This window comes from Trichechus manatus, unplaced genomic scaffold, assembly GCF_000243295.1.
Source record: "Trichechus manatus latirostris isolate Lorelei unplaced genomic scaffold, TriManLat1.0 scaffold00087, whole genome shotgun sequence".
In the NCBI taxonomy this organism is placed as follows: Eukaryota; Metazoa; Chordata; class Mammalia; order Sirenia; family Trichechidae; genus Trichechus; species Trichechus manatus.
The window spans coordinates 9,955,568-9,980,846 of record NW_004444023.1 but is presented as its reverse complement, the minus strand read 5'-3'; the positions used below and the strand labels follow the sequence as shown (position 1 = coordinate 9,980,846).

At 42.7% G+C, this 25,279-nt stretch overlaps 1 protein-coding gene across 2 annotated transcripts in view; it reads left to right on the top strand.

Annotated features, from left to right (window-relative positions):
* Positions 1-13,752: 13,752 nt before the first annotated feature.
* LOC101358414 (leukocyte-associated immunoglobulin-like receptor 1) overlaps positions 13,753-25,279 on the top strand; it is a 16,280-nt gene continuing 4,753 nt past the window's right edge. The window contains exons 1-4 of one of the 2 annotated variants that reach the window (XM_023736361.1): positions 13,753-13,912; positions 14,718-14,753; positions 17,247-17,531; positions 18,607-18,684. In XM_023736361.1, the coding sequence (XP_023592129.1) occupies positions 13,801-13,912; positions 14,718-14,753; positions 17,247-17,531; positions 18,607-18,684 (511 nt within the window). In that variant the 5' untranslated portion in view covers positions 13,753-13,800. The remainder of the gene's footprint in view (positions 13,913-14,717; positions 14,754-17,246; positions 17,532-18,606; positions 18,685-25,279) is intronic. The other variant, XM_023736362.1, reaches the window with a different exon arrangement.

Here is a 25,279-nt window from a genome sequence, read left to right as displayed (position 1 = left end):
CTTAAGTAATCTAGAGATGATTTAAAGTATATGGAGGATGTGTGCAGGTTATATGCGAATACTATGCCGTTTTATATAAGGGACTTGAGCATCTTTGGATTTTGTTATCTGTGGGCGGTCCTGGAACCAATGCCCCTCGGATATCAAGAGATGACTGTACCACAAACTGGATGGCTCTAAAGAGCAGAAATTCATTATCTCACAGTTCTGGAGGCTGGGAGTCCAAGATTTGGGTGTCAGTCATATTGTGTTGACTCCTTCTGTGGACTCTGAGAGAGAAACTGTTCCATGCCTGAGTTCTTTTATTTCCTTCTCCTGTTGATGGGCACATGTTTTATTTTTTTTTCTTCTTTCTTTTAGCTTCTTTTCTTTTCCTATATGTAACAAAGCATTTTTTGCACATGTTTGTTGGTGCATTTCACACCTCTGGCTTCCAGAACTGTAACAGAATAAATATGTGTTACTTTCAGCCACTAAGTTTGTGGTATTTGTTATTGCAGCAACAGGAAACTAATACAGCAGGCTGTGGAACTGTGAAACAATAAATTTCTATTCTTATAAACTACCCAATTTGTGGTACTTTGTCTGGCAGCTCTAGAAACCTAAGACACCAACTATATAACTTTCTGGAAAAGGCAAAACAATAGAGAGAGTGAAAAGATCAGTGGTAACCAGAGGGCCAGGGGGAGGGAGAGAAATGACTAGGTGGACGACAAGGCATTTTTAATGGTCAGTGAAACTATTCTGCATGATACTGTAGAGGTAGATACATGACATTATGCATTTATCAAAACCCATAGGACCTTACAACACAAAGAGAGGGCCCTAATGTCAACTATGGACTTTAATAATAATGTATCAATATTGGTTCATCCATTGTAACAAATGTACCACAGGAATAAAAAAACAAACCAAACTCATTGCCATCGAGTTGATTCTGACTCATAACAACCCTATAGGACAGATTAGAACTATCCCATAGGGTTTGTAAGGAGCGGCTGGTGGATTTGAACTGCTGACCTTTTGGTTAGCAGCTGAGCTCTTAACCTCAGGAAAGCAAGATGCAAATAATAGGAGAAACCGTGCAGTAGGTAAAGGAGGTATATAGAAACTCTCTGAAATTTCTGCACAGTTTTTATGTAAATCTATTGTCTTTGAAGGAGCCCTGGTGGCACAGTGGTTATGTACTTGGCTGCTAACCAACAGGTGGGTGGTTCAAACCCACCAGCCACTCTTGGGGAGAAAGATATGGCAATCTGCTTCTGTAAAGATTTACACCTTTGGAAATGCTACGGGCAGTTCTACTCTATCCTATACGGTCATTACGAGTAGGAATTGACTCAACAGCAGTGGTTTTTGGGTACTGTTGTTGGGTGCTGTTGAGTCGATTCCAACTCATAGTGACTCCACGTGACAGAGTAGAACTGCCCCATAAGGTTTTCTAGGCTGTAATCTTTATGGAAGCAGATTATTGGGTCTTTCTCCCGCAGAGCCACTGGACAGATTCAACTGCCCAAACTTTTGGTTAGTAGACGAACACTTAGCCATTGTGCCACCAGGGCTCCTAAAATTGCTATAAAAAATAAAGTTTATTAAAAAAAAAAAAAAGAATTTATTGAATGAAAAAATGTCCTTCAATTCAGAACATAATTTCTCCCCAGTGGCCCAGGACACACGTAAAATCCTTCCAGCCCCAAACCTTCCTGGTCCTCTGGTGTCTGCTCCTGATTCTCAGAGAATTAGGACTCAGTAAATAGAAAGAGCTGGGGGCAGTGGTGGTTCAGTGTGAGAATTTGCCTCTTTCATTTTGGAGATCTGGGTTTAAGGCTCGGCCAATGTACCTCATGCGCAGCTACTGCCCCTGTGTCAGTGGAGGCTTGCATGTTGCTACGATGCTGAAGAGTCTTTAGCAGAGCTTCCAGACTAAGATGAACTAGGAAGAAAGGCCTGGCAACCTAATTCTGAAAATCAGCCACTGGAAACCCCATGGATCACAGTGTTCCAATTTGCAACTGATCCCAGCAATGGTGCCATCTTTCCTTCAGTTGTGTATGAGGTCCCATGAGTCCGTAGCAACTAACAACATCAAGTAGAAAAAGTGTGGGGCTGGGTGATCCTTGGTCTTTCACCTCCTCGAGGTGACTTTCTTTTGAGATCTACCTTGTGTGGGTTTCGATTGAGCATCTTGGATAGATATCCTCTCATATTTCATGATATCAGGGAAGGTTTCTCCCAACAAATCTTCAACAACTGTCTCTGTATTTTCCGTCTCGCCCCCCACCCCCGCCCCGTTCTGGTACTCGTTACTTGTAGGTTATTCCTCTTGGTAGAGTCTCCCATAATTCTTAGTGTTTCTTTATTTTTTAAAATCCTTTTATCTGATTTTTCCTCAAATAAATTGGTGTCAAGTGCTTTATCTTCAGTCTCACTAATTCTGACATCTACTGCCTCAATTCTGCTCCTATGACTTTCTATTGAGTTGTCTAATTCTGAAATTTTATCATCAGTTTTCTGGATTTCTGATTGCTGTCTCTCTATGGATTCTTGCAGCCTGTCAAATTTGTCATTATGCTGTTCTCTAGTCTTCTTAAGTTCCTCTATTGCTTGGTGTGCATTTTGGATCATTTCCTTTCTGATCTCTTGAAGAGTTCTGTATATTAATCTTTTGTATTCTGCCTCCAGTAATTCCAAGAAGTTCTCTTCCTCCAGAAAATTTCTTAATTCTTTATTTTGGGAGCTTGCTGAAGCCATCATGGTCTGCCTCTTTATGTGATTTGATATTGACTGTTGTCTCTGAGACATCAATAATTATATTTGTTTATTTTATGTTTGATTATTGTATCCTAGTTTCTTGTTTTGTTTTGTTTTGATATGCCCAAATATGCTGCTCGTGTGAGCTAGCCCAATCACTGGTGCCCCTGAAGCTCCAACATCTGGCCACCAGGTGGTCAGAACTGCCACTAAGTATGTGAGCCCAGGAGTCTGCCCACTCCTCCTGTATGGATTCAGCTCAGGTGTCCAGGTAGTCAGCCACCAAGTGTGTGGTGCAGGCTCTCACCTACAGTCCTAGACAGGCATGGGTGATTGGTGTAGGCACAGGCATTCGGCTGCAGCAGGGGGTCACATGCTGAGCAAGGCAGGGGGCTGACAGCCGCCCCCGAGTGTCCAGGAGGAAAGTGTGTCACTGTTCCCTATAGTGCGTAGGTGGGTGGGATTTGCAGCCGGACTATGAGCACCCAGTGCTGTTGGCTCTAAGGACTGAGGGGCACCACTTATTCTTGGGCCTCTGTCACAGGTGGCTAAGTGGCGTGGGTGTAGCCACCAGTCCTCAGTCTCCTGATGTGGGTAGGTGAAGACCCTGCTTAATGGGCAGAGCAGTGTCAAATGTGACGTACCTGCCACTTCATAGCTGAAACAGTTGAAGTTAGACTTCAGGTAAATACCCTGTTGTACTGTGGTAATGAGGGCCTATGCTGTTGAAATGGGCCCACACGTGTCTTTACAGGGGGAAAGGCACTCAAAGTCCATGGACCCCTAATGCCTGTGCCTAGGCAAAGGAGCTGTGTCTACCCTGAGTTCCTGGCTTAGGGGAGCTGGCAGATTTTTTTACCCCTGTTTGTTAACTTGTTCACTCTCCAAGCCTGGGAGAATGGCTCAGGGCACGTGACGGGTCCTACTTCCAGACCATGGGACTCGGAAACCACTGAAGCCAGTCTGGGAACCAGTGCAGAGCAGGGAGTGAGGAAGTAAATGGGAGAGAGGTTTTTCCTGAAGATGGGGGTTTTTGATCCATGCAGTAGGCCAGACAAAAGTACTATCTTTCACTGATCAAGGGCTTCTTCTCACTGGTTTTGGTTGGCCAAGTAGACTCTCTGCCACTGAGTCTCTCCCGATGTGGAAAACACCTCCCAAGCACTGCTGCTTGCCTCACAGTGCACCAAGAGCTGATTTGGCTTGAAGGGCTCTGGGTCCTGCTGGGTCAGGTCTGGCATCTCCTTGCTGCTTCTGAACCATCTCTCCCTCCCCCTGCCACTTAGTCCAATTCCTCAACTTTGCCTTTGTTGTTCAGGGCTCCTGAACATATAATCGATTCACTTGTTTTTTTCATGTCTTTGTTGTAAGAGTGACCACCGGAAACATCTGACTACCCCACCATCTTGGCCCTGCCTCTGGCCATTAACTCTTCAAATATTGCTTCTGCCTCTCTCTTTCCTTCTCTCTCCTGTCCCCTTATGGAACTACAATTGTACATACATTAGACCTTTTCACCTTGTCCCTTACATCTCCTATGACCTTTTCTTAGCTTTCGTTCTTTGGTCTCTCTGTTCCCCTGTCTAAACATTGTCTTCTAATCTATGTTTCAGTTCACTTTTTGTTTCTTCAGCTAAGTTCAATTTGCTGTTAACCTTGTTTGTTGAGTTCCTAATTTCAGTAACTATATTTTTTAATTCTTGAATTTTTGTTTGATTTTATATTTTCTAGTTCTTTGTTGAAATTCTCCATCTTGTCTTTTATTTGCTTGTACATAGTAATTACAGTTATTTAAAATTCAATATTTAGTTCCCCAATAAGTCTGTTCATATTATATTTTTCTCTCTCTAGGTTATTTGGTCATATCTTGAATTCATATATGCCTTATTGTTTTTGATTATGTGCCAAAAATTATGTGTGAAATTTTGGGGGAGGATGATTTACCACTCTAGATATTATTATCTTATTCCAGGGAGGATTTATTTTTGCTTCTGATAGGTAGCTAGTGTAGGAACAGGTCACCTTAATTAAAAATTGAGTTTCTGCCTGATGAAATCTTATGTATATACAGTTTAGCTTTATCCCAGTACTTGGTCATTTTAGGATCCCAACCAAAATCTTGGGGAGCTTATGGGTGCTTCACCTATAGTGGATCCTTCTACCTTGATGTCCATAATTTCAATTTTTTGTTCCCCAGGGTAGGGAGACTGCCAAAAGTTCCATTTAGCTTTTCCTCCTCTCATATGCTGCTTTCACTTTCAGAATCAGCAAACTGTCAACAGGAAACTATCCCCAAATGATGGATTCTCCTCTCTTGGCTTTCTTCCTGTTTTGCATCTTGGATCCATAAATTCTCTCTGCCTTGCAAGCTCTCCAAAGTCTATGGATAAACTTTTTAAAAATATTTTGTGCAGCTTTTCTAGTTTTTTACAGTGGGAAGTTTAGTCTAAAACAACCTAGTTGAACATTTCTAAAAGCCAAACTTCATCAGCATTTCTTTTGAGTCTACCTTCCAGGCATAAATCCATGTATTCATTTAAATCCCTACTGTCGCCCTAGTCCAAGCAACTATAATCTCTCTCCTAGAGGACAAGAGGTTCCTAACTGGCCTATTCACTCCTACTTTTTAATTTATTTGATGAAGGTAACAACATAGAAATAATAAAGAACATAGGGTATGCCCAGGCTGAAATACAGCTCCACATCTGACTTGTTGAACGACCTTGATCAAGTTAGTTAACCCTTTGAATCTCAGCGTTCTCATCTCTAGAATGGGTCTAATAATGACAACTCCTTCACAGGATTGTTTTGAGAATTAAACAAACTATCCATATGGAGAGGAGCCCTGGTAGCACAATAGTTAAGCACTCAACTGCTAACATAAAGGTCGGTGGTTTGAACCCACCAGTCACTACATGGAAGAAAGATGTGGCAGTCTGTTTCTGTAAAGATTCCAGCTTAGGAAATGCTATGCAGCAGTTCTACTCTGTCCTGTAGGGTCGCTATGAGTCGGAATAGACTTGATGGCAATAGGTTATCCATATGGAGGACTCAGAACACTTTCTGGCATACACTAAGTTATCAATAAATGTTAGATGTTCTTTTTGTTGCTTCTGCAACAGGATACTCAAAGGTCCTACGGGATGTTAGAGCTAAAAGTTAGAAGAATCCTGGGTGAATGACTCACCCTATGGAAGAACTGCAACTGCCAACCTAAGATAGCCATATTGAACTGTTGCATAAGTGAGAAATAAACATTCCATTGTAATAAACTGCTGATATTTTCAGGTTCGTTTGTTTAAAATCTAATGTTACTACAGGTTACATATCACCATTGTAAGTATATAATTGCTTGACTAGTTCGATATGTGCCTTTCTTATTAGACAATGAGCTTCATTGACTAGAGTTGTGGATTGAATTGTGTCCTGCAAAAAGATATGTTGAAGGCCTAACCTAAGTACCTGTGCATGTGATCCTGTTGGAAAATAGGGTCTTTCTTTGGTTATGTAAATGAGGTCATAGTGGAGTAGGGTGGGTCCTACACGTATATCCTTCTGAGTGTCTATAAAAGGGAGTGTAAACAAAGAGATACAGACACACACAGGGGCGACACCATGTAAGAATCCATGTATAATACAAACCAAGGAAAGTCAAGAAACACCTGAGGCTGCCGGAAGATAAAAGAGACAAGGAATGATTTCTCCTAGAGTGGTCAGAGCATAGCCCTATTGACACCTTCATTCAGACTCAGCCTCCAAAACTGTGAGACAATAAACTCCTGTTCTTTAAAGCCACCCACTTGTGGTGTGTTTGTTACAGCAGAACTAGGTAACTGAGACAACTGGCATATCTCAAATATCTGACACAGAATCAAGTCCTTAGTATTCACCCAATAAAAATGTGCTGATTGACCAAAAAAGAAAAGAAAAGAAATTCACCAAGTTGCATTTATTAAGTTTCACTGGGGAGGTGATTTGTTTAGGGCTCCGTATTCTATATGAGGCACAGCCAGCATTGCAATATCATTTGTGTCTGGCTATCAAATCAGTGCTTAAAATCCCTTTCCATACCCGAAGTCAACATGGATTTGGTGTTTGGATCAGAGATGACCTTCAGGTAGAGTATGGGTATGGACTAGAAAGTCTAAGGAGGAGGTATTAATTTCTTCTTCTTGTTGTTAGTTACTGTTGAACAAATTTCGACTCATGGTGAACCCATGTGTGTAGAGTAAAACTGTGCTCCGTAGGGTTTTCAAGGCTGTGACCTTTCAGAAGCAGATCACCAGGCCTATCTTCCAAGGCACCTCTTGGTGGGTTTGAAACACCAACCTTTTGGTAGTAGTCAAATGCTTCATCGTTTGTGCCACCTAGGCACTCCTATTAATTTCCTAGTGCTGACGTAACAAACTGCCACAAACTGTGTGGCTTAAGACAACAGAAATTTATTATCTCACAGTTCTGGAGGTTAGAAGTCCAAAATCAAGGTGACAACGGGGCCATGCTCTCTCTGAAGGCTGTAGGCGATGAAACTTCCTTGCCTTTTCTAGCTTCTGTTGGTCCAAAGTGTTCCTTGACTTATGGAAGCATCACTCTTGGTCTCTGCCTCTGTCTTTACATGGCTGCGTTCCTCTGTGTGTCTTTGTGCCTCTTCTCCTCTCTTTATAGGGACACTTGTTAGATCAGGGCCCATTCTACTCCAGTATGGAGTCCCTGGGTGGTGCAAACAGTTAAGCACTTGACTATTAACTGAAAAGTTCTGTAGTTTGAACCCATCCAGAGGTGCCTCGGAAGACAGTCCTAGCAATCTGTTTCCAAAAGGTCACAGCCAATGAAAACCCTACAGAGCACAGTTCTACTCTGCAACACATGGGGTCGCCATGAGTTGGAATTGACTCTACGGCAACTAACAACAACAACTACAGCAATATGGACTCATGTTAATTAATTATATCTGAAAAGACGTTGTCACCAAATTAGATCATGTTCACAGGCACCAGGGGCTAGGACATATCTTTCTGGAAGGCATAATTCAACTGATAATAGGGAACACTTCTTTCCATTACACCCAGTCAAGGGAAGGAGGAACTAGGCCTCGTGGATGACCTTTCTGTAAAATACTTGGTCAGCAAGTCTGTGACCACTACTTCCTGTACATCTGTCTGTTTGCATGGCTGGGGCTGGTGGGGTGGGGAAGGGGAAAGCATAATTCCTGCCATGTTTGCTGCACGGCTTCCCCTGGGCGAGTCCTGACATGGTGAGAGGGGACTTCTGGACTGGGAGGCTGGGAAGCCAGGTCTCTCCCCAGACCCAAGCCCTGGTTGGATCAATATACTCTGGAATTTTAGTGATTCCAGGTGGAGCTGAGCCAATGAAAAGAAGACAATGATTTACCTTAACTAGTAAAAAATGCCTGCCTTGAGCATTTTATTCTTTTAAGAACTATTGACAACAGCAACTCAAAAGATTGGATAGGAAGCTTAGAGGGCAGTGAGTTTATGTTAATGGAGGACGAACAACTCAGAAAAGGAGGGTAAGAAAGGTTGCACAACTTGAAGAATGTAATTAATGTTACTGAATTGTACATGTAGAAACTGTTGAATTGGTGTATGTTTTGCTGTGTATTTTCTCAACAACAACAACAACAAAATAAATAAAATTGAAAAAGAAAAAAAAAAAAGACACTGAAAAGAATGTCTACCCAAGCATCAGGCTTCCTAGCCCCAGGCTTGAACCTAGAGCTTAAAGGCTTAATCAAGTATGGATTCTGAGTTAAGTAAGGAGTATTTCAAACCAGGATTTCCCTTCTGGGGATGAATCTAAGCCCTCATTCTGGGAAAGGTGGGTAAACCCTTTGCTTAAGTTCTTGGATCAATATAAGTTACTTCCACCAGGAGAGCTGAAGTTAGAAAACAGGAAGGGCTGGATTGGTAGGGTTTCTGAAGCAGAGATTCTGGAGTCTAAATTCCTAAGTGTCTGGACCTCATGAGACTCTAAATTCTGATTCTTTTCTATAGAACATCCACAAAGCTATCATCCTATCCATTCTAGACTAAGTGTTCTGCCAGAAGAGAATTATGATCACCTGGGTCTGGGGACCTTTTGGATCTGATGAGTACTGTCTGGATAGAGAAGGAAACCCTGAACTCTGGAATAGAAAATTCTCATCAAAGTCCAGGAAGATGTCTAAGTTATCTATCATATCTATGACAGCAGACAATACAGGTCTTTGTCATTGTCACTATGGCAGTCAAAATCACAAAATCTTGTGCTGGCAATTTTGGAAGGGAAACATACACAGAGGTATGGAAGCATACCCAGCCTCAGTTCTGCCCCTCATGTTCAGAGGAAGGGGAAAATGAATGGACCAGTTGGGAGTCCTTCCTTCCTCAAAGTCCAGTACCAAGGATATGAGGTGAGGAGGGTGAAGCCACCCTTTCACACAGCTACCTCTTTTTTTCTAGTCGTTTGTGACAACTATCTTCAAGTTAGCTGAGTCTTGTGTTGGTTTCCAAAGGGAATATGGGAATCTGTCCCTTTGATGTTATTTGTTGTTGTCTGTTGTTAAATTAATTCTGACCCTATGGGACAGAGTAGAACGGCCCCATAGAGTTTCCTAGGCTGTAATCTTAATGAGAGCAGATTGCAGGTCTTTTTTCCCACGGCTGGTGTGTTCGAACCACTGACCTTTCTTCAGTTAGCAGCCGCACACTTAACCATTGAGCCACCAAAGATCCTTATTTAGAACTCCAATTTGGCAGGTTTCTTCTAATGGCAGGTGACTCAATCACCCCAGATTTTACATAAGTTTGGGGTGCGGTTATAATAACAAGCTCCTTTGCTATACATGGTCCCTGGGAGGCACAAAAGGTTTGTGCTTGACTACTAACAGAAAGGTTGGTGGTTTGAACCTACCTAGTGGCACCACAGAAGAAAGGCCTGGTGATCTGCTTCTGTAAAGATTACAGACAGGAAAACCCTATGGAGCAATTCTACTCTGTCACATGGTGTTGTCATAAATCGGAATAGACTCGATGGAAACTTTTTTTTCTTTTTGCTATACATACTCATGTACATATCTTCTTTAGATTACTTTCTACATGAGGCAACAAGGTCTGGTTGCTCATCAGGAAAACGTTTCTTCTTTCACAGTGCAGTATTATCTCTGGGAGGTGGCTGCCCAAACAAGGACTTTATTTTCTAACCTCTCTTACATCCACATGTGATCATGATGTAGTCAAGACATTTGAGCAGATGTGATATGTGTCACTTCCAGACCAGTGACTTTTATAAGTGAATATATTTTCTCTACTCTCTCTTTCTCTTTCTGTTGATTGCAAGAAGACTTCATTGCTCAACAGAGTAGAGAGCCACCGGATGGAAGAAGCTAGGGTTCCTGAATCATCCTAGAGAAGAAATCTAAACTCTGCCCAGAAAACCCCACATTGGTCATTTACATGAGTGACAAGCTAACTCTCATTGTGTTAAACCACTGCTATTATAGGATTTACTTGTTTCAGTGGTCAGTGTTACCCTAACTCTTACCTCACAACAATAATTAAATAATCTATGATTAGCTACTTGATTCTGTCCCCCTCATTGGACTGGGAGCTCTGTTGAGGACAGGGACTGTATCTGTTTTGCTCACTCTTTTATCCCAAACACCAAGCACATTAAAAAACAAAACCCAAGCCTGTTGCCATCAAGTATTCTGACTCATGATTACCCAATATGTTCCAGAGTAGCACTGAGCTCCATAGGGTTTTCTTGGCTATAATATTTATGGAAGCAGATCACTAGGTCTTTCTTCCATGGTGGCAACTGATAAACATTTGTGGATTGGTTTCCGAAGAGAGAAAATTTACGAATTCCCATTTGTGAAAGTTCGCAGGGAAGTGACCTGTCCAAGGTCACCAGGGCTGTAGGAGACAGAGTCACAATAGGAACTTGTTCTGTTAATTCCCATAAAGTGCTCTGTCTTTCAACTTTTTTTGTGGTTTTAAAGAAGAGAAATTTATTTCCTCACAGTCAAAGTAGGCTAAAAGTCCAAATTCAGGGTGTCAGCTCCAGGGGAAGGCTTTCTCTCTCTCGGCCTTCTCATCAGTGTTCCCCCAGACTAGGAGCTTCTCGGCGCAGGGACTCCGATCCAAAGTATGCGCCCTGCTCCCAGCACTGCTTTCTTGATGGTATGAGGTCCCCTTGTCTCACTGCTCACTTCTGTCTTTTATATCTCAAGAGATTGCCTCAGGACACAATCCAGTCTTGTAGATCCGGTCCTGCCTTACTAACACAACTGCCACCCATCCTCCCTCATTAACATCATAGAGGGAGGATTCACAACGCAGTACCAGGAATCATAGCCCAGCCAAACTGATACACACATTTTTGGGGGATCTCATACCATCAAGAAAGTAGTGCCAGGAGCAGAGCGCGTCCTTTGGACCAGGGTCCCTGCGCAGAGACGCTCCTTGTCCCCGGGGAACACTGATAAGAAGGCCGAGAGAGAGAAAGCCTTCCCCTGGAGCTGACACCCTGAATTTGGACTTCTAGCCTACTTTGACTGTGAGGAAATAAATTTCTCTTCATTAAAACCAACCACTTGTGGTATTTGTGTTATGGCAGCACTAGATGACTAAGACAGAAGTTTATTTAAAAAACTAGCTTAGCAAACAAATAAGAATTTTACAAAAAGAAAATAAAAATCAGTAGTTGTCAGAAGGCAAAGAAGCATAATGAATCTTTTGGTAGTGATAGAAATCTTGAATTTGATGGTGGTTTTAGACAACTGTCAAAAATCATTGAATTGTACACTTTAAATGGATGCAGTTGTATGTTGTAAATTTTTCTTCAATAAAGCTGATTAAAATTTACTAATGCCCAGAAGGGAGGGGAGGAAAACACAATGCTTGGCAGACACTGAGCTTCTATTAAGGATGATGGTAAAATCTGGGAATGAATAAGGGTAATGGATGAACAACACGATGAACATAACGTCACTGAACTATACATGTGATGATTGTTGAAATGACCAAATATATTATCCCATTAAAAATATGTACTCATGAAGATCTTCAATAAAGAGATGAGGATAATTTATGGCACAGAAGCCATTGTCCAAGGGTAAAAATGGCATGGGGGCAGAGCCTGACCTCTTCTAACTTCACAAGGGGGAAGGAGAATCAAGATCAGTAGCCCAAGGCTGATTCCTATGAGACAGAGGTCAGACATGCTTCCCTCCACAATCTTTACCAATTCTGAAACTAACCATCCCTACCATGGCACGCTACTTCTCTGCTTGGTTCAATAATTCATTGCAATGGCCATATAGTATTCACAGACAATACTGACAATTCTGGGGTTTATTAGGGAAGTAACATTTACAATTCAGGCTCAGGAACACTCAGAATACACTTCTTCTATCAGGATAGCCTCTTCCCAGCCGTGCTCACAGGCACACCTCTCCCTGGCCCTCTGCCGCTGCCCAAAGGCACTCAGCTTTCTCTCTCTGTGGGCCGGGAAGCCCACTACGCTGTCTCCTGCTGCTGGGTCTCTGCCACCAGGTGTCTGTCACCAAGTCTCACTACCTTCAGTGTTACATCTCTCTCTGTGTCTCCTGATTCCAGGAACTTCTCAGCACAGCGATTCAGGGTCCAAAGGACATGCTGGCTCCTGGTGGTTCCTCCTTGGTATGGTAGGATCCTCTCTCTCTCACCTCTAGGATGGCTCATTTCAAGCCCAGCAAGTTGGCAAAACCGACCGATCTCTTTGGTGGGCTACAATTATCCTGTCACATAGTCCTGCCCAATCACTTGAGTGAGAGTTAAAAGACATGGCTATAAAGGCCACACAAAAGTGAGCCATGTCACTGCAGCACGTGAAAGAAGAGCCGAGAAGCAGAACAGGGGACAGGGATGCAACATCGAGATTAGCAAGTGTGGGCAGGTGGAGGTCCATGGGGAGCAGGCAATGCTACTTGAGCCCAGTGCTAGAGGTCACCCTATAAAATCCTGAACCATGTCTGACAGAACTAGAGCCATGAGGCAGAAACAGTTGTCTAGCTCTTGAGTGTGTTAGAATGTTGGGAAATAACCTGACTCCACTCTTTCCCCCACTCTGTCAGTTTACAAGAGAGCTTGAGAAAGGTGGCGTCATCGTCACTTCCTTGACATTAGACGCAGCTTGAGGGATGGATCTAACCATAAACAGACCAAGGACTAGCTTTGTGAGGAATGAGGACACAGAGCCACTAGAGATGGAAAAGCAGAGAAAGGGGAGGAAGAGATACCCAAAAGTAGAGAGAGGATGAGAGAAAGAGAGAGAAAGAGAAACCCACAGAAGGACATATACAATGAAAAAGACCAGACAGACAGAAATACAGAAGAAGACCAGTATTAGTCATTTATTTTCAGGAAGAAATTTTTTAACTACTGTTTCGTGCTAAGGAGTCCCTGGTTGGCGCAACTGGTTAAGATCTTGTCTACCAACTGAAAGGCTGGAGGTTCAAGTCCAGGCCAGAGAGGCATCTCGTAAGAAAGGTCTGGCAATCTGCTGCTGAAAGGTCACAGCCTTGACAACCTCATGAAGAACAGTTCTACTTTGCACAAATAGGTCACCATGAGTTGGAATTGACTTGACTGCAGCTAACAACAATATTATTAAATATTTGGAGGAGGATTTTATGGTTTCCATTTCTAATATGAGGAAATAGAGAATTAAAGTAGCATAATGTCTTGCCCAAGAACAGAAGGTCATTAGTTTGTGGGGTTGGGACTGATGTTCAAGTCAGTTTATTTAAGAGCCTGTGTTCAGCCTGGTCCCATAGTTTTAGAGTGAGTTTAATGTGTGAGGGGTTTGATCTAGAGATAAGTTCACCCTCATTCAAGCATTTGGATATGAAATATTTTTCAGTAGCCAAGTTGCTCCACAGCCCCTGACCCTGTCATTTCGGCGGGCGGAAGTGGGAGTAGAGTGGAAAGTACTGAGGGTAAAAACCTCTTCCCCTTTGTGGGAGTCCATTGCTGTAGAAATCTTGAAACAGGGCCCAGCCAGTACATGCTCTTCCCTCTGTCTGCTGCAGGGCTGTCTATCCTCCGTCGGCTCCAGGACAGGACAGGCTTTGGTGGTTGTGGAATGTCTCCTACCCCCACCGCCCTCTTGGGCCTCGGTGAGTCCGGGAATGACGTGGAAGGATTAGAAGACAGGGAGGTGACAGTTTGGGTCGGGAGTCCAGTTCTCTGCTCAGTCCTGACTCCTCCCTGGAGATTCTGGGATGTGGGGGAGGAAAGCCGTCCCCTCCAATTCTCACTCGGGTGTAAATCTGACCACAGAAGTCTTGGTCTCAGAACCGGTTACAGACGGTGGGGAGGAGTTCAGATTCAAGAGGGCTGGACTAATGTATTTGGAATAGGGGGCTTGGAGATTTGTCTTGAAACTATTTCAGAGTAAGAAGGATTATATAGTCAAATTAATGTTGAAAAAGGAACCCTAGTGGCGTAGTGGTTAAGAGCTTGGCTCTAACCAAGAGGTTAGCAGTTCAAATCCACCAGGTGCCACTCTGTCCTATAGGGTTGCTATGAGTCAGAAACAACCCGACGGCACCTAACAACAACAATAATGTTGAAAAGGGATGGTTTGGAAATTATAGGAGGCTAAATTCCCTCTTAGGTCCCTGGGTGGTGCAAACAGTTTGTACTCCACTACTAGCTGAAAGGTTGGTGGTTCGAAACCACCCAGAAGCACCTTGGAAGACAAGTCTGTTGATGTGCTTCAGAAAGGTCAAAGCCTTGAAACCCCTGTGGAGCAGTTCTACTCTGCACACATGGGGTCACCATGAGTCTGAATGAAATGGACAGGAACTAACAACAATGACTACACAAATCTCCTCTTCCCCCATCAAAGCCATTCCTTGGTAGCAGCCCGGTTAGGATAGAGGGCCGTTGGCCTTTTTCTCACTGGGGTTTCTCTTACAGTGCTCTGCCTGGGACCAGCAATCCAAGCACAAAATGGTGAGTCATGTCTTTAAACTACCCAGCTCCCTCTCCACTCCAAGGCCAACTGTTGGGTGAGAGTGATGCTGACGCTGGGAGGGACTGGGGGGAAACCCTTATATATACCCTAAATAGCAAATGACCCCACACCTAGAACCCTAGCCTAGTTCTCTTTATTGTTCTCCACCTGTCTTCTTAGTAAGAAAACAAAACAAACAAATAAAAACACTTGCTATCTAGTCAACACCAACTCGTGATGGTGACTTGATGTGTGTCAGAGTAGAACTGTGCTCCATAGGTTTCCAATGGCTGATTTTTTGAAAGTAGATGACCAGTCCTTTCTTCTGAGGTGCCTCTGGGTGGACTCGACCCACTAACTTTTCAGTTAGTGGCCAAGTGCTTAACAATTTGCACCAACCAGAGACTCTGTCTTCTTAGTAGCTCCATTTAATGCACCAAAACCAGCTCAGATTCAACATGCCCAAAGCTAGCCATGAACTCTCTCCATACAAGCCAAGACCTCCCTCCATATCCCCTTAACAGGAAATATTACAGTCCAAAGGGCAGAATCTGAGAATTCATCCTAGATCTCATCTTCACCCTCCTCCTACGTGTTACATATCATCAAAACATGTTGATTTTACCTCCTCCATTTTTCTCAAGTTTTCTTTACACACCCTACCTCCAACTGCATCCAAGCCACCTCTGTCTGTCAGCCACACTGCTGCTATCCCCCCTCCTCCCTCCCCTCTCCGTGGGTCAGCCTCTACTATCTACCCATGGTTGCTTCTCCACCTCTCCCTTCTCCACACCAAGGCGATGGCTATTTGCATTTTAAAAGCACAATTATAATCATTTAAATTTACATCAAATTATTTTATTTAAAAATTTTTCACTTATATTTTTCATTATTCATTTTAAATTTCTTTTTATTTTTCACTTATTTAATATTTATTTTTATTTCTTTTTTTTTTTTTTCCAGTTAGAATCTTTTTTAATTTTAAGGCAAAATTTTATTTTTCCATGAAGCCCTCCCATGGTTTATCTTCGGATAGAATCAGACTCCCTTTTATCTGACCTCTATTTTCTCAGGCACTTCTGGTCCCCATGCCGCTGGCTCACTTATCTCCAGATGTCTTGGCTTTCTTTCAGTTTTTCAAACACACCATGTTTCCACTACATGCAGGACTTTCTCACACGATGAGACTTGGTTACACCTCCTATCTGTTCAGCTGAAGTAACTCGGCCCTCAGGTCTCAGCTCAGAGACCTTCAGAGAGGAGTCTGTCCTCCCTTCATCTGGTCCGCTCAATTCCTGAACTCACCCCTGAGGATATTTGTCACAGTTTGTTGTGTAAATTTGGACAATTATTGATCAGTGTCTGTCCAGTCTCCTAGGCTTTCAGCTCCAAGAGGGCTGGGATCATGTCTGACCTTCTCATAATTGTGGAATTAGTGTTGCATGCAAAGAATATATAAACCCATACATAGATGGAGAGGGAATGAACTAGTATGTTGTTGAAGGAATGAATGAGTGGATAAGTGAATGAGTGGGTGAGTGAATGAATGGATGAACGAGCCAGTGAGTGAATAAATGAATAAGTGAGTGAATGAATGAGTGCGTGAATGAATACGTGAATGGAAATTCCACCAGCACCAGTTGTGGGGCCAGGGCCCGTCCTGACTCCTCCTCATCTGATTTTGCTGACTTTGATACAACCTTCTTGTTCCAGGGCTTCAAATCCCTCCCTCCCCTACCCTGCTTAACCAAGTTGAGACAGGCCGAGGTTTCTTAAGAGGCTTAACAATGACAAAACGGAAATAAGGCTCAGATGGATGTAAAAAATACACAGGAAAACCCAGATGTGATTGCTCAACAGAGGCTTGCTTTAGAGACAGGGAGCTCTCTTTTTCTTAACGTCCACTGGGAACCACACTTGTGCTTAGCTACACCTCTCCTTGTGTTTCTACAAGAGCTTTGCAGACCCCTGACCCTGCACCTCACACAATCCCAGCGAGGACTGGTCCCAGCCCCAGACTCATTCCTGCCAATCCCAGACTCCTCCTTCCCTTACTAGAAGTCTCCATGAACATCCTAGCCATCTTCATCCTTTGCCTCCCCCTTTCCCCTCTCCGGTCCCTGGAAAGTGGTCATGGACAGGGACAGAGCTGGGCTCTGCAGAGACATGCATGGGATCGGGTGTGGTTTAGTGATACACATACTTCCAGTGTGGCACTGAGCAAGGCCCAAGGTGTAACCAAGTCTCAGTCTCCTTATTGTCGAGTGGAGAAAATAGTTCTGCAGTGATGAGAATTAAAATGGATGTGGAACGGTTATGAGGGGTTTTTAGGGGATGATGGAAATGTTCTAAGCTTGGATTGTAGTGATGGTTGCACAACTCTGTAAATTTACTAAAGTAATTGCATTGTACACTAAAAAATGGGGGACTTTTGTGGAATGGTGATTCCCTCACGAGTGGACTCTGAGGTGTTTGCACTGATTCCTTCCTAGGGCACCTGCCCAAACCCTCCATCTCAGTCAAGCCAGGCTGTGTGATCCCCTGGGGGACATCTGTGACCTTCGTGTGCCAGAGCCCTCGTAAGGCTGAGTCATTCCGACTGGAGAATGTTGGAACGAACCAATACCTGGATGTGAAGAGCTCTCCTGGGACTGAGACAGAGGCCAGATTCCCCATTGACTCAGTGAAGATAGACACTGCAGGGCATTATAGCTGCCTGTATTCTACAGGGAATCACTTTTCTGAGCGCAGTGAGATCCTGGAGCTGGTGGTGACAGGTGAGGAGCCACCCAGAACACCCATCCCTCTCAGATTCTCTCATGTTTGTCCCCAGGTCCTGGGTCCTGTCCCCAGCTCCAGCATCTCTCCACAGACCCCCTGCCCTCCTCTGGCTTCTCCTCCCACACCTGTCTGGCTCCCTCAGCACACCTGTCCCTTCTGACTTCAGACACCACTGAGGTTCATAAAGACCTGGGTCTCGTGTGGACACAAAGGAAAACCTGGACATTCTGCTCCAGTGTCGGGAGGTGGACAGTGATGGGCACTGCTGGGTGGGTGGGGGAGTGGATTCCCAGCTCCCTCTGGTTCTTCTGTCCAGAGAATTGTTGCAGGACAGACTCCCTTCAAAGGAATGTACACCATTTTGCTCAGGATGGCATGTTAAATGCTCCCTTAAACTGAACCAGAATCACTGTGACCCCAGGCAATATGTTGCCCTGTGGTGTGGTCCATCTTCCTCATTGGACAGATCCACATTGTCCAGGGATGGCCTGTAGACTAGGGGTGGACAGTTCTTTGGGGGAACAAATGGGGTGAGACAGGCACTGCCTTGTGTGTGCTCAGACCCCGGTGAGGTCTTGGAGTCAAGGTCCAGTGAGGAGGCTCAAACCCAGTGCTTGTGGTCCCAGGACCTCCAGTAGGTGCTCTACGCTGATTGTGAGGTCAGGAATGTTGTAGTAAAGTGACTGCCCTTCTCCCACCTTTCCTATCTGTATCTTTTGCCCCTGGTTCCACGTGCCTGGGCTCAGAACTTCAAGTCTCACAGGTAGTGAGAGAACCAGGGTCAGAGTACCACCACCCTGAACATGGGACTAGGGGTGGGGAAAGGACCAGACAGCTCATGATGGAGGTGTGAAGGGGGTGACCAGCCCTCTGCAGAGTGACGCAGGGGGATGTCTCTCTCAGGTCTCTTCTCCTGAACCCATATTCTCAGGAATCTCAGGCTGTTGTCTGTGATTGACCGATGTGGTCTCAGAATGAATATTCAGGTGAAGGTAAAGGCCAGGCTGAGTGGGACCGACCATTAGTAGCCCCCACATAATCTCTCAACCCTTCTCCTGTCCCTGTTCATAGGATTCCCTGGATCTTTCAGCTCCTCACCCACCACACCCCACTCCTCACTTGTCGAGTACCAGAGGCCTCAACCTGGAGGTGGGTTATTAGGGTTCTCTGTGTTAGGAATTGGGCTCTGAGGCTCCACCCTCTACTCTGGGCATAGAACCAGGGATCAGTAAAACCACAATAAGAACTGACATCTACTGGGTAAGGGATGTCCCTGAATATCACAGAGACCATGAAAACAACACTAACATTGATTGAAAACTAACTCTATGCCAGACACTATTGAAAATACATAATTCTCACAGCAACATTATGAGGAAGGTATATTATCAGGAGGGATCAGTCCCTGGAGAAGGACATCATGCTTGGTAAAGTAGAGGGTCAGCGAAAAAGAGGAAGACCCTCAATGAGATGGATTGACACAGTGGCTGCAACAATAGGATCAAGCACAGCCAACGATTGTGAGGATGGGGCAGGACTGGGCAGTGTTTCGTTCTGTTGTTCATAGGGTAGCTATGGATCGGAACTGACTCGATGGCAGCTAAAAACATTACTCTGCTTCTATCCATCACCTATTTTTAAATTTTAATATGCAGAAACTATGCTAAAAGTTCTTGCACTGAGTCACAGGGAAATTAAGGGGAAGAGTCTGAACACAGCCCTGGCAGCCAGATCCCAGATGTCAGAATTTAATGCCTCTCTACTCTACCCCCTAGTGGGTAAGGTCTCTTATTTACCCTACTCTGCAACTGATAACCATTGCCATCTAGTGGATTCTGACTCATAGCTACCCTATAGGACAGAGTAGAATTGCCTCATAGTGTTTCCAAGGCTGTAATCTTTACGGAAGTTGACTGCCACATCTTTCTCCTGTGGAGCGGCTGGTGAATTTGAACCACTGTCCTTTGCTAAGTATTTTATCTTTTTAGGGGCTATTATAGATGGGATTGTTTTCCTGATTTCCTGTTTGAAGTTCTCTTTGTTGTTGTATAGGAATCCAACTGATTTTTGTATGTTGATCTTATATCCTGTTACTCTGCTGCATCTTTCTATTAGTTCCAGTAGTTTTCTTGTGGAATCTTTGGGGTTCTGTATGTATAGGATCATATCATCTGCAAATAGGGATAGTTTTACTTCTTCCTTTCCAATCTGAATGCCCTTTATTTCTTTTTCTTGCCTTATTGCTCTACCTAGGACTTCCAGCACAATGTTAAATAGGAGTGCTGATAAAAGGCATCCTTGTCTTGTTCCCGTTCTCAGGGGGAATGTTTTCAGTCTCTCTCCATTGAGAATGATGTTGGTTGTTGGTTTTATATAGATGCCCTTTATTATGTTAGGAATTTCCCTTTTATTCCTATTTTGAGAGTTTTTTTTTAAATCAGGAATTACTGTTGGACTTTATCAGATGCCTTTTCTACATCAATTGAGATGATCATGTGACTCTTTTCTTTCGTTCTATTTATGTGATGGATTATGTTGATTGATTTTCTAATGTTGAACCATCCTTGCATACATATCATGAATCCCACGTGGCCATGGTGTATTATTTTTTTGACATGCTGAATTCTATTGGCTAGAATTTTGTTGAGAATTTTTGCATCTATATTCATGAGAGATACTGGTCTGTAATTTTCTTTCTTTTTTTTTTGTGGTATGTTTGCCTATCTTTGGTATCAGGGTTATGCTGGCTTCATAGAATGAATTCAGGACTATTCTTTCCTTTCTTATGCTCTGAATAGTTTGCATAGTACTGTGCAAGCTCTTCTCTGAATGTTTGGTAGAATTCTCCAGTGGAGCCATCTGGGTAAGAGCTTTTTTTGTTGTTGTAGGAGTTTGTTTTTATTACTTCTTCAGTCTCTTCTCTTGTTATGGGTCTGACCAGATTTTTCTATCTCAGTTTGTGTTTGTTTAGGTAGGTAGTGTGTTTCTAGAAATTTGTCCATTTCCTCTAGGTTCTCAAATTTGTCAGAGTACAATTTTTCATAGTATTCTGTTATGATCTTTTTATTTCAGTTGGGTCTGTTTCAGTGAGTCTCATTTCTTATTTGGGTTATTTGCTTCCTCTCCTGTTTTTCTTTTGTCAGTTTTGCCAATGTTTTGTCAATTTAGTCCATCTTTTTGAAGAACTAACTTTTGAAACTGTTGATTTTTTCTATCGTTTTTCTGTTCTCTATTTCATTTATTTCTGCTCTAATCTTTATTATTTCCTTTCTTTCAGTCGTTGTGGGCTTCTTTTGCTGTTCGCTTTCTATTTGTTCTGGTTGTAAGGCTAACATTTTGATTTTGGCCTATTCTTCTTTTTTTAATGTGTGCCTTTATTGCTATAAATTGACCTCTGAGCACTACCTTTGCTATGTCCCAAAGGTTTTGGTAAGTAAGATGTGTTTTCATTCTTATTTGACTTTAGGAATTTGTTTCCTCTTTAATTTCTTCTATTACCCAGTTGTTTTTAAGTAAGGTGTTATTCAGTTCCATGTATTTAATTTCTTCCCCCTTGCTCTTCCTTTTATTAATTTCTACTTCTACGGTTTGATCAGAGAGAATGCGTTGCATTATTTTGATGTTTTGGATTTTATTGAGGTTGCTTTGTGGTCTAAAATCATGGACTATTTTGGAGAATGTTCTATGTGTGTTGGAGAAGAATGTATACTTTGCTGCCATTAGGGTGGAGTGTTCTATATATACGTCTGTGAGGTCAAGTTGTTGATTTTAGCCTTTAGATCTGTATCTTTGTTGAGTTTCTTTCTAGATGTTCTGTCCACTACAGATAGTGGTGTGTTGAAGTTTCCTACTATTATTGTGGAACTGTCTATTTCTCTTTTCAGTGCTGTCAGAGTTGGTTTTATGTGTTTTGGAGCCCTATAGTTGGTGTGTAGATATTTATTAAGGTTATGTCTTCTTGGTGGATTGTCCATATAATCATTATGTAATGTTCTTCTTTGTCTTTTATGGTTGATTTTACCTTAAAGTCTGTTTTATCTGAGATTAGTATTGCCACTCCTGACTTTTTTGATTACTGTTTGCTTGATATATTTTTTCCATCCTTTTATTTTTAATATATTTATGTCTTTCTGTCTAAGGTGTTTCTTTTGTAGACAGCATATTCATATTAATTGGTTGTGTTTTTTTTTAATCTATTCAGCCACTCTCTGTCTCTGTATAGGTGCATTTAAGCCTTTTACATTCAGTGCAATTATTGATAGGTATGAGTTTATTGCTGTCATATTGTTCTGCTTTTTTTGTGTGTTGCTGACGCTTTCTTTGCTCCTCTTACTTTCCTGTGCTCGGTTCCTTTTGTTTGTGAATTTTCTTTTCTTTTCTTTCATTATTATAGATTTTGTGTTTACTGAGATTTTATGATTTTCTTCCTTTTTATTCTGATGAGTAGGTTTGTGAGCTTTCTTTGTGGTTACCTTGAAATTTACCCTTAACTTCCTAAGTTTAAACCAGTCTTTTATTACTTGATGTTGCCTTTACTTTGTCTCCATTTGAAAGTTCTATACCTGCACCATTTATTCCCCCTTTCATTGTTTTGACATTGTCATCATTTACAGATTGATGTCTCTGTTTCCCTGTTTTAAGTCTTTTAACTTTTTTATTTTTGAGAGTTCTTTACTTAGGTTGGTATCTGGCTGATGCTGTCCTGTGTGCTAGACTCCAGTTGTTGTCTGATGTTTGTTGTTTCTCTAACCGAAGGACTCCTTTTAATATTTCTTATAAGTTTGGTTTGGTTTTTACAAATTCCCTTAATTTCTGTTTATCTGGAAGGGTCCTAATTTCACCATCGTATTTGAGAAAGAGTTTTACAGGATGTATTATTCTTGGTTGGTAGGTTTTTTTTCTTTCAAGGTTTTATATGGGTCATCCTATTGTCATCTTGCTTGTATAGTTTCTGCCAAGTAATCAGAACTTAGTCTTATTGTTTCCCCTTTGTAAGTGACTTCATTTTTCACAGCTGCTCTCTCTCAGAATTCTATCTTTGTCTTTGATTTTGGCAAGTGTGATTATAATATGTCTTGGTGACTCTCTTTTGTGGTCTATCCTATATGGGGTTTGTTGAGCTTCTTGGATGGTCAGCTTTTCATCTTTCATGATATTTGGGAAGTTTTCTGCCAACAAATCTTCAACAATCTTCTCTGTGTTTTCCACTTTCTCTCCCTGTTCTGGAACTCTGATCACATGCAAATTTTTGCCCTTGATTGTGTCCCACATAATTCTTCAGTTTTCTTCATTCTTTTCTCTGATTTTTCCTCAAACAAAGTAGCATCCATGGATTTGTCTTCAATCTCATTGATTCTGTCTTCAATTGTGTCAAATTTGCTCCTAAAACCTTCTAGTGAGTTGTCCATTTCTGAAATTCTGTTGTTTATCTTTTGGATTTCCAGTTGCTATTTTTTTGTATGATTTCTAATTGTTTACTTATTTTGACATTTTGTTCTTGTATTATTTTCCTAAATTCTTTTATTACTTTGTCTGTGTTTTTCTTGATTTTGGCCATTTTTGTTGGTTTTGTCTGTGTTTTCCATGATTTTATCTATTTTTTCCTTAGTTTTGCCTGCTTTTTCCTTACTATCTTTCCTAATCTCTTGGAGCCCTAAATACTAGTCTTTTGAATTTCATATCAGGTGGTTCCACTGCCTTTTCTTCTATCAGAAGGTTATCTGATTCTTTATTGTGGTCACTTGCTGGAGCCATCTTGTTCTGCTTTTTAAAAGTTTTGATATTGTCTGCTGTCTCTGAGATATTAAGGTATTGTTCTCTGTATTTTTTTATTGTGTGTTCATTTGTTTTGGGCTGCTTTTTTGTTTTGTTTTGCTATGTCAGGGTGAGCAGGCCAGGTGTGCTTTGCTGCTTGTTCATCTGTGGGCACGATCGCTCTCACCACCTTGTCTACGTAGGCAGAGCAGTAGCAGGCAGAGTGAGCTCCATTGTACACTGGTTTGGCAAGGTGGCTGAGATTGGACTGGGTAGGCCCTGTTTGCCTCCTGAGGTTGGTACAGCAGTGTGAGAGCATTCACAGCTCCTTGCCAGATAGGCAGGGGTGTTGGAGGGGGAGTGGTAAAGACTCAATTCCCTCCATTCAGCAGCTAGCCAAGTTGGTGGGAGAGGAGGGACAATGCAGACCCAGCGTAGCTGCAGGCCTGAGCCAAGGACACTGTAGCTGCTATAGCATGGCAAGGGCCAGCAGGAAGGGAGGGTGGTGTACAGGGCTAGGTGGGGGGAACCAAGAAAAGAAAAGAGCAAAAAAGAAAAAAAAAAGGTAGCTGGCAGGTGAAGGTGGGGCAGATCTGAGGACTGACAGGAAGTGGAGGATGTAGTGCATGAGGCTATGTGGGAAGGAGAAAAAAAAGAAAGAAAGGGGAAAAATAGTGCATTGGGAGCCAGGAGGCTGGTGGCTCTACCTGTGGTAGTGAGGCATGCCCGGGCAGGAAGGGGTAGAAGTGGCATATGGGGCTAGTTGGGAGGGGGAAAGGAAGGAAGAAAGGGGAAAAAATGATGTGGTGGGAGCCAGTGGGTGGGGGTGGGGGGACCTAGGTTAGTGGCAGGCTTGTGGCTCTCTATCTGTCAAATGGCTGACCTTTCAGTTAGCAGACAAGCCCTTAACCACTGCACTAGCAGGGCTCCTTCTGCAACTGATGCAGTGACTTAAAACTCATCTTACAAACTCAGAAACTTTGACAGTAAATGAAACTTTTTAAAAAAATAATCAACATAAGGTCACCCTAGGAGGAAGATACCCTCTGCGAGGGGGTGTGTCTGTGAAAGGATGAAAAATCCTGGGGCTACATGCAAACCCTATCTCTCTGTCCACATATAGCCTTTCTGATTCTGCCCAGACTATATGACTGGGTTAAGCTGCCCCTGTGACATGGGTCTCAGGTTGTTCAGCTGTACCTCCTCCTCTGGCCTGTGACCGAGACCTTCCAGGAGAAGACCCGTTTGTGACCTATCTATGGAGCCTTCCCCACCCCCAGTGTTCCGTGTCTAAAGTGGTCATCCCCTGACCCTGGGTCTATTCACTGCCTGTGAGGTTCAAGTCTCCCTGTGGGAGGGTCCTGAGCGTGCTGGTCAGGAGATTGTGATATGCTTGGAGTGAGGAGAACCTGGGTTTGAATCCAGGCTCTGACTTTTATCAGCCCTCCGTTTTTGGGCAAATGTATTTCTTACTCTTCCTGCTCTCTCTCTCTCATCTCATTCTTCATGCCTGGAAGCATAAAGGTTAAGAATGCAGACTTTGATCCAGGCTGTCTGGGTTCAGATTCCAGTTCTGCCCCTTTCTAGCTGTGTGCTCTCAGTGCTTTTACCAAAACAATTTCTGTCTCTATTTCTTTATTTGCAAAACGAGTAATAAAAGCACTTTCTTGCAGAGTTGTTTAGAGGTCATTTACACATGAGCCCATTTACACATGGCTCTTAAATCAGTGTGTGCCACATGGAAACCCTGAACAAGTGTTACTCTTCATAATATGGGGCAAATATTTTCTTCTCACCTCATATGCGAGTCACTGATATGCTGCATGTTTCAAGTACACTGGAGAATAGAGAGGAAAGGTCCCTGCTCGCATGAATTTGATAAGGAGAAGTAATTAAGCATGAAGCACAGAAATACAGATATGTGTATGCATGTATGTAAATTTATATAATTTTAAATCATTGATTTATAATGTAAAATTATATGTATATA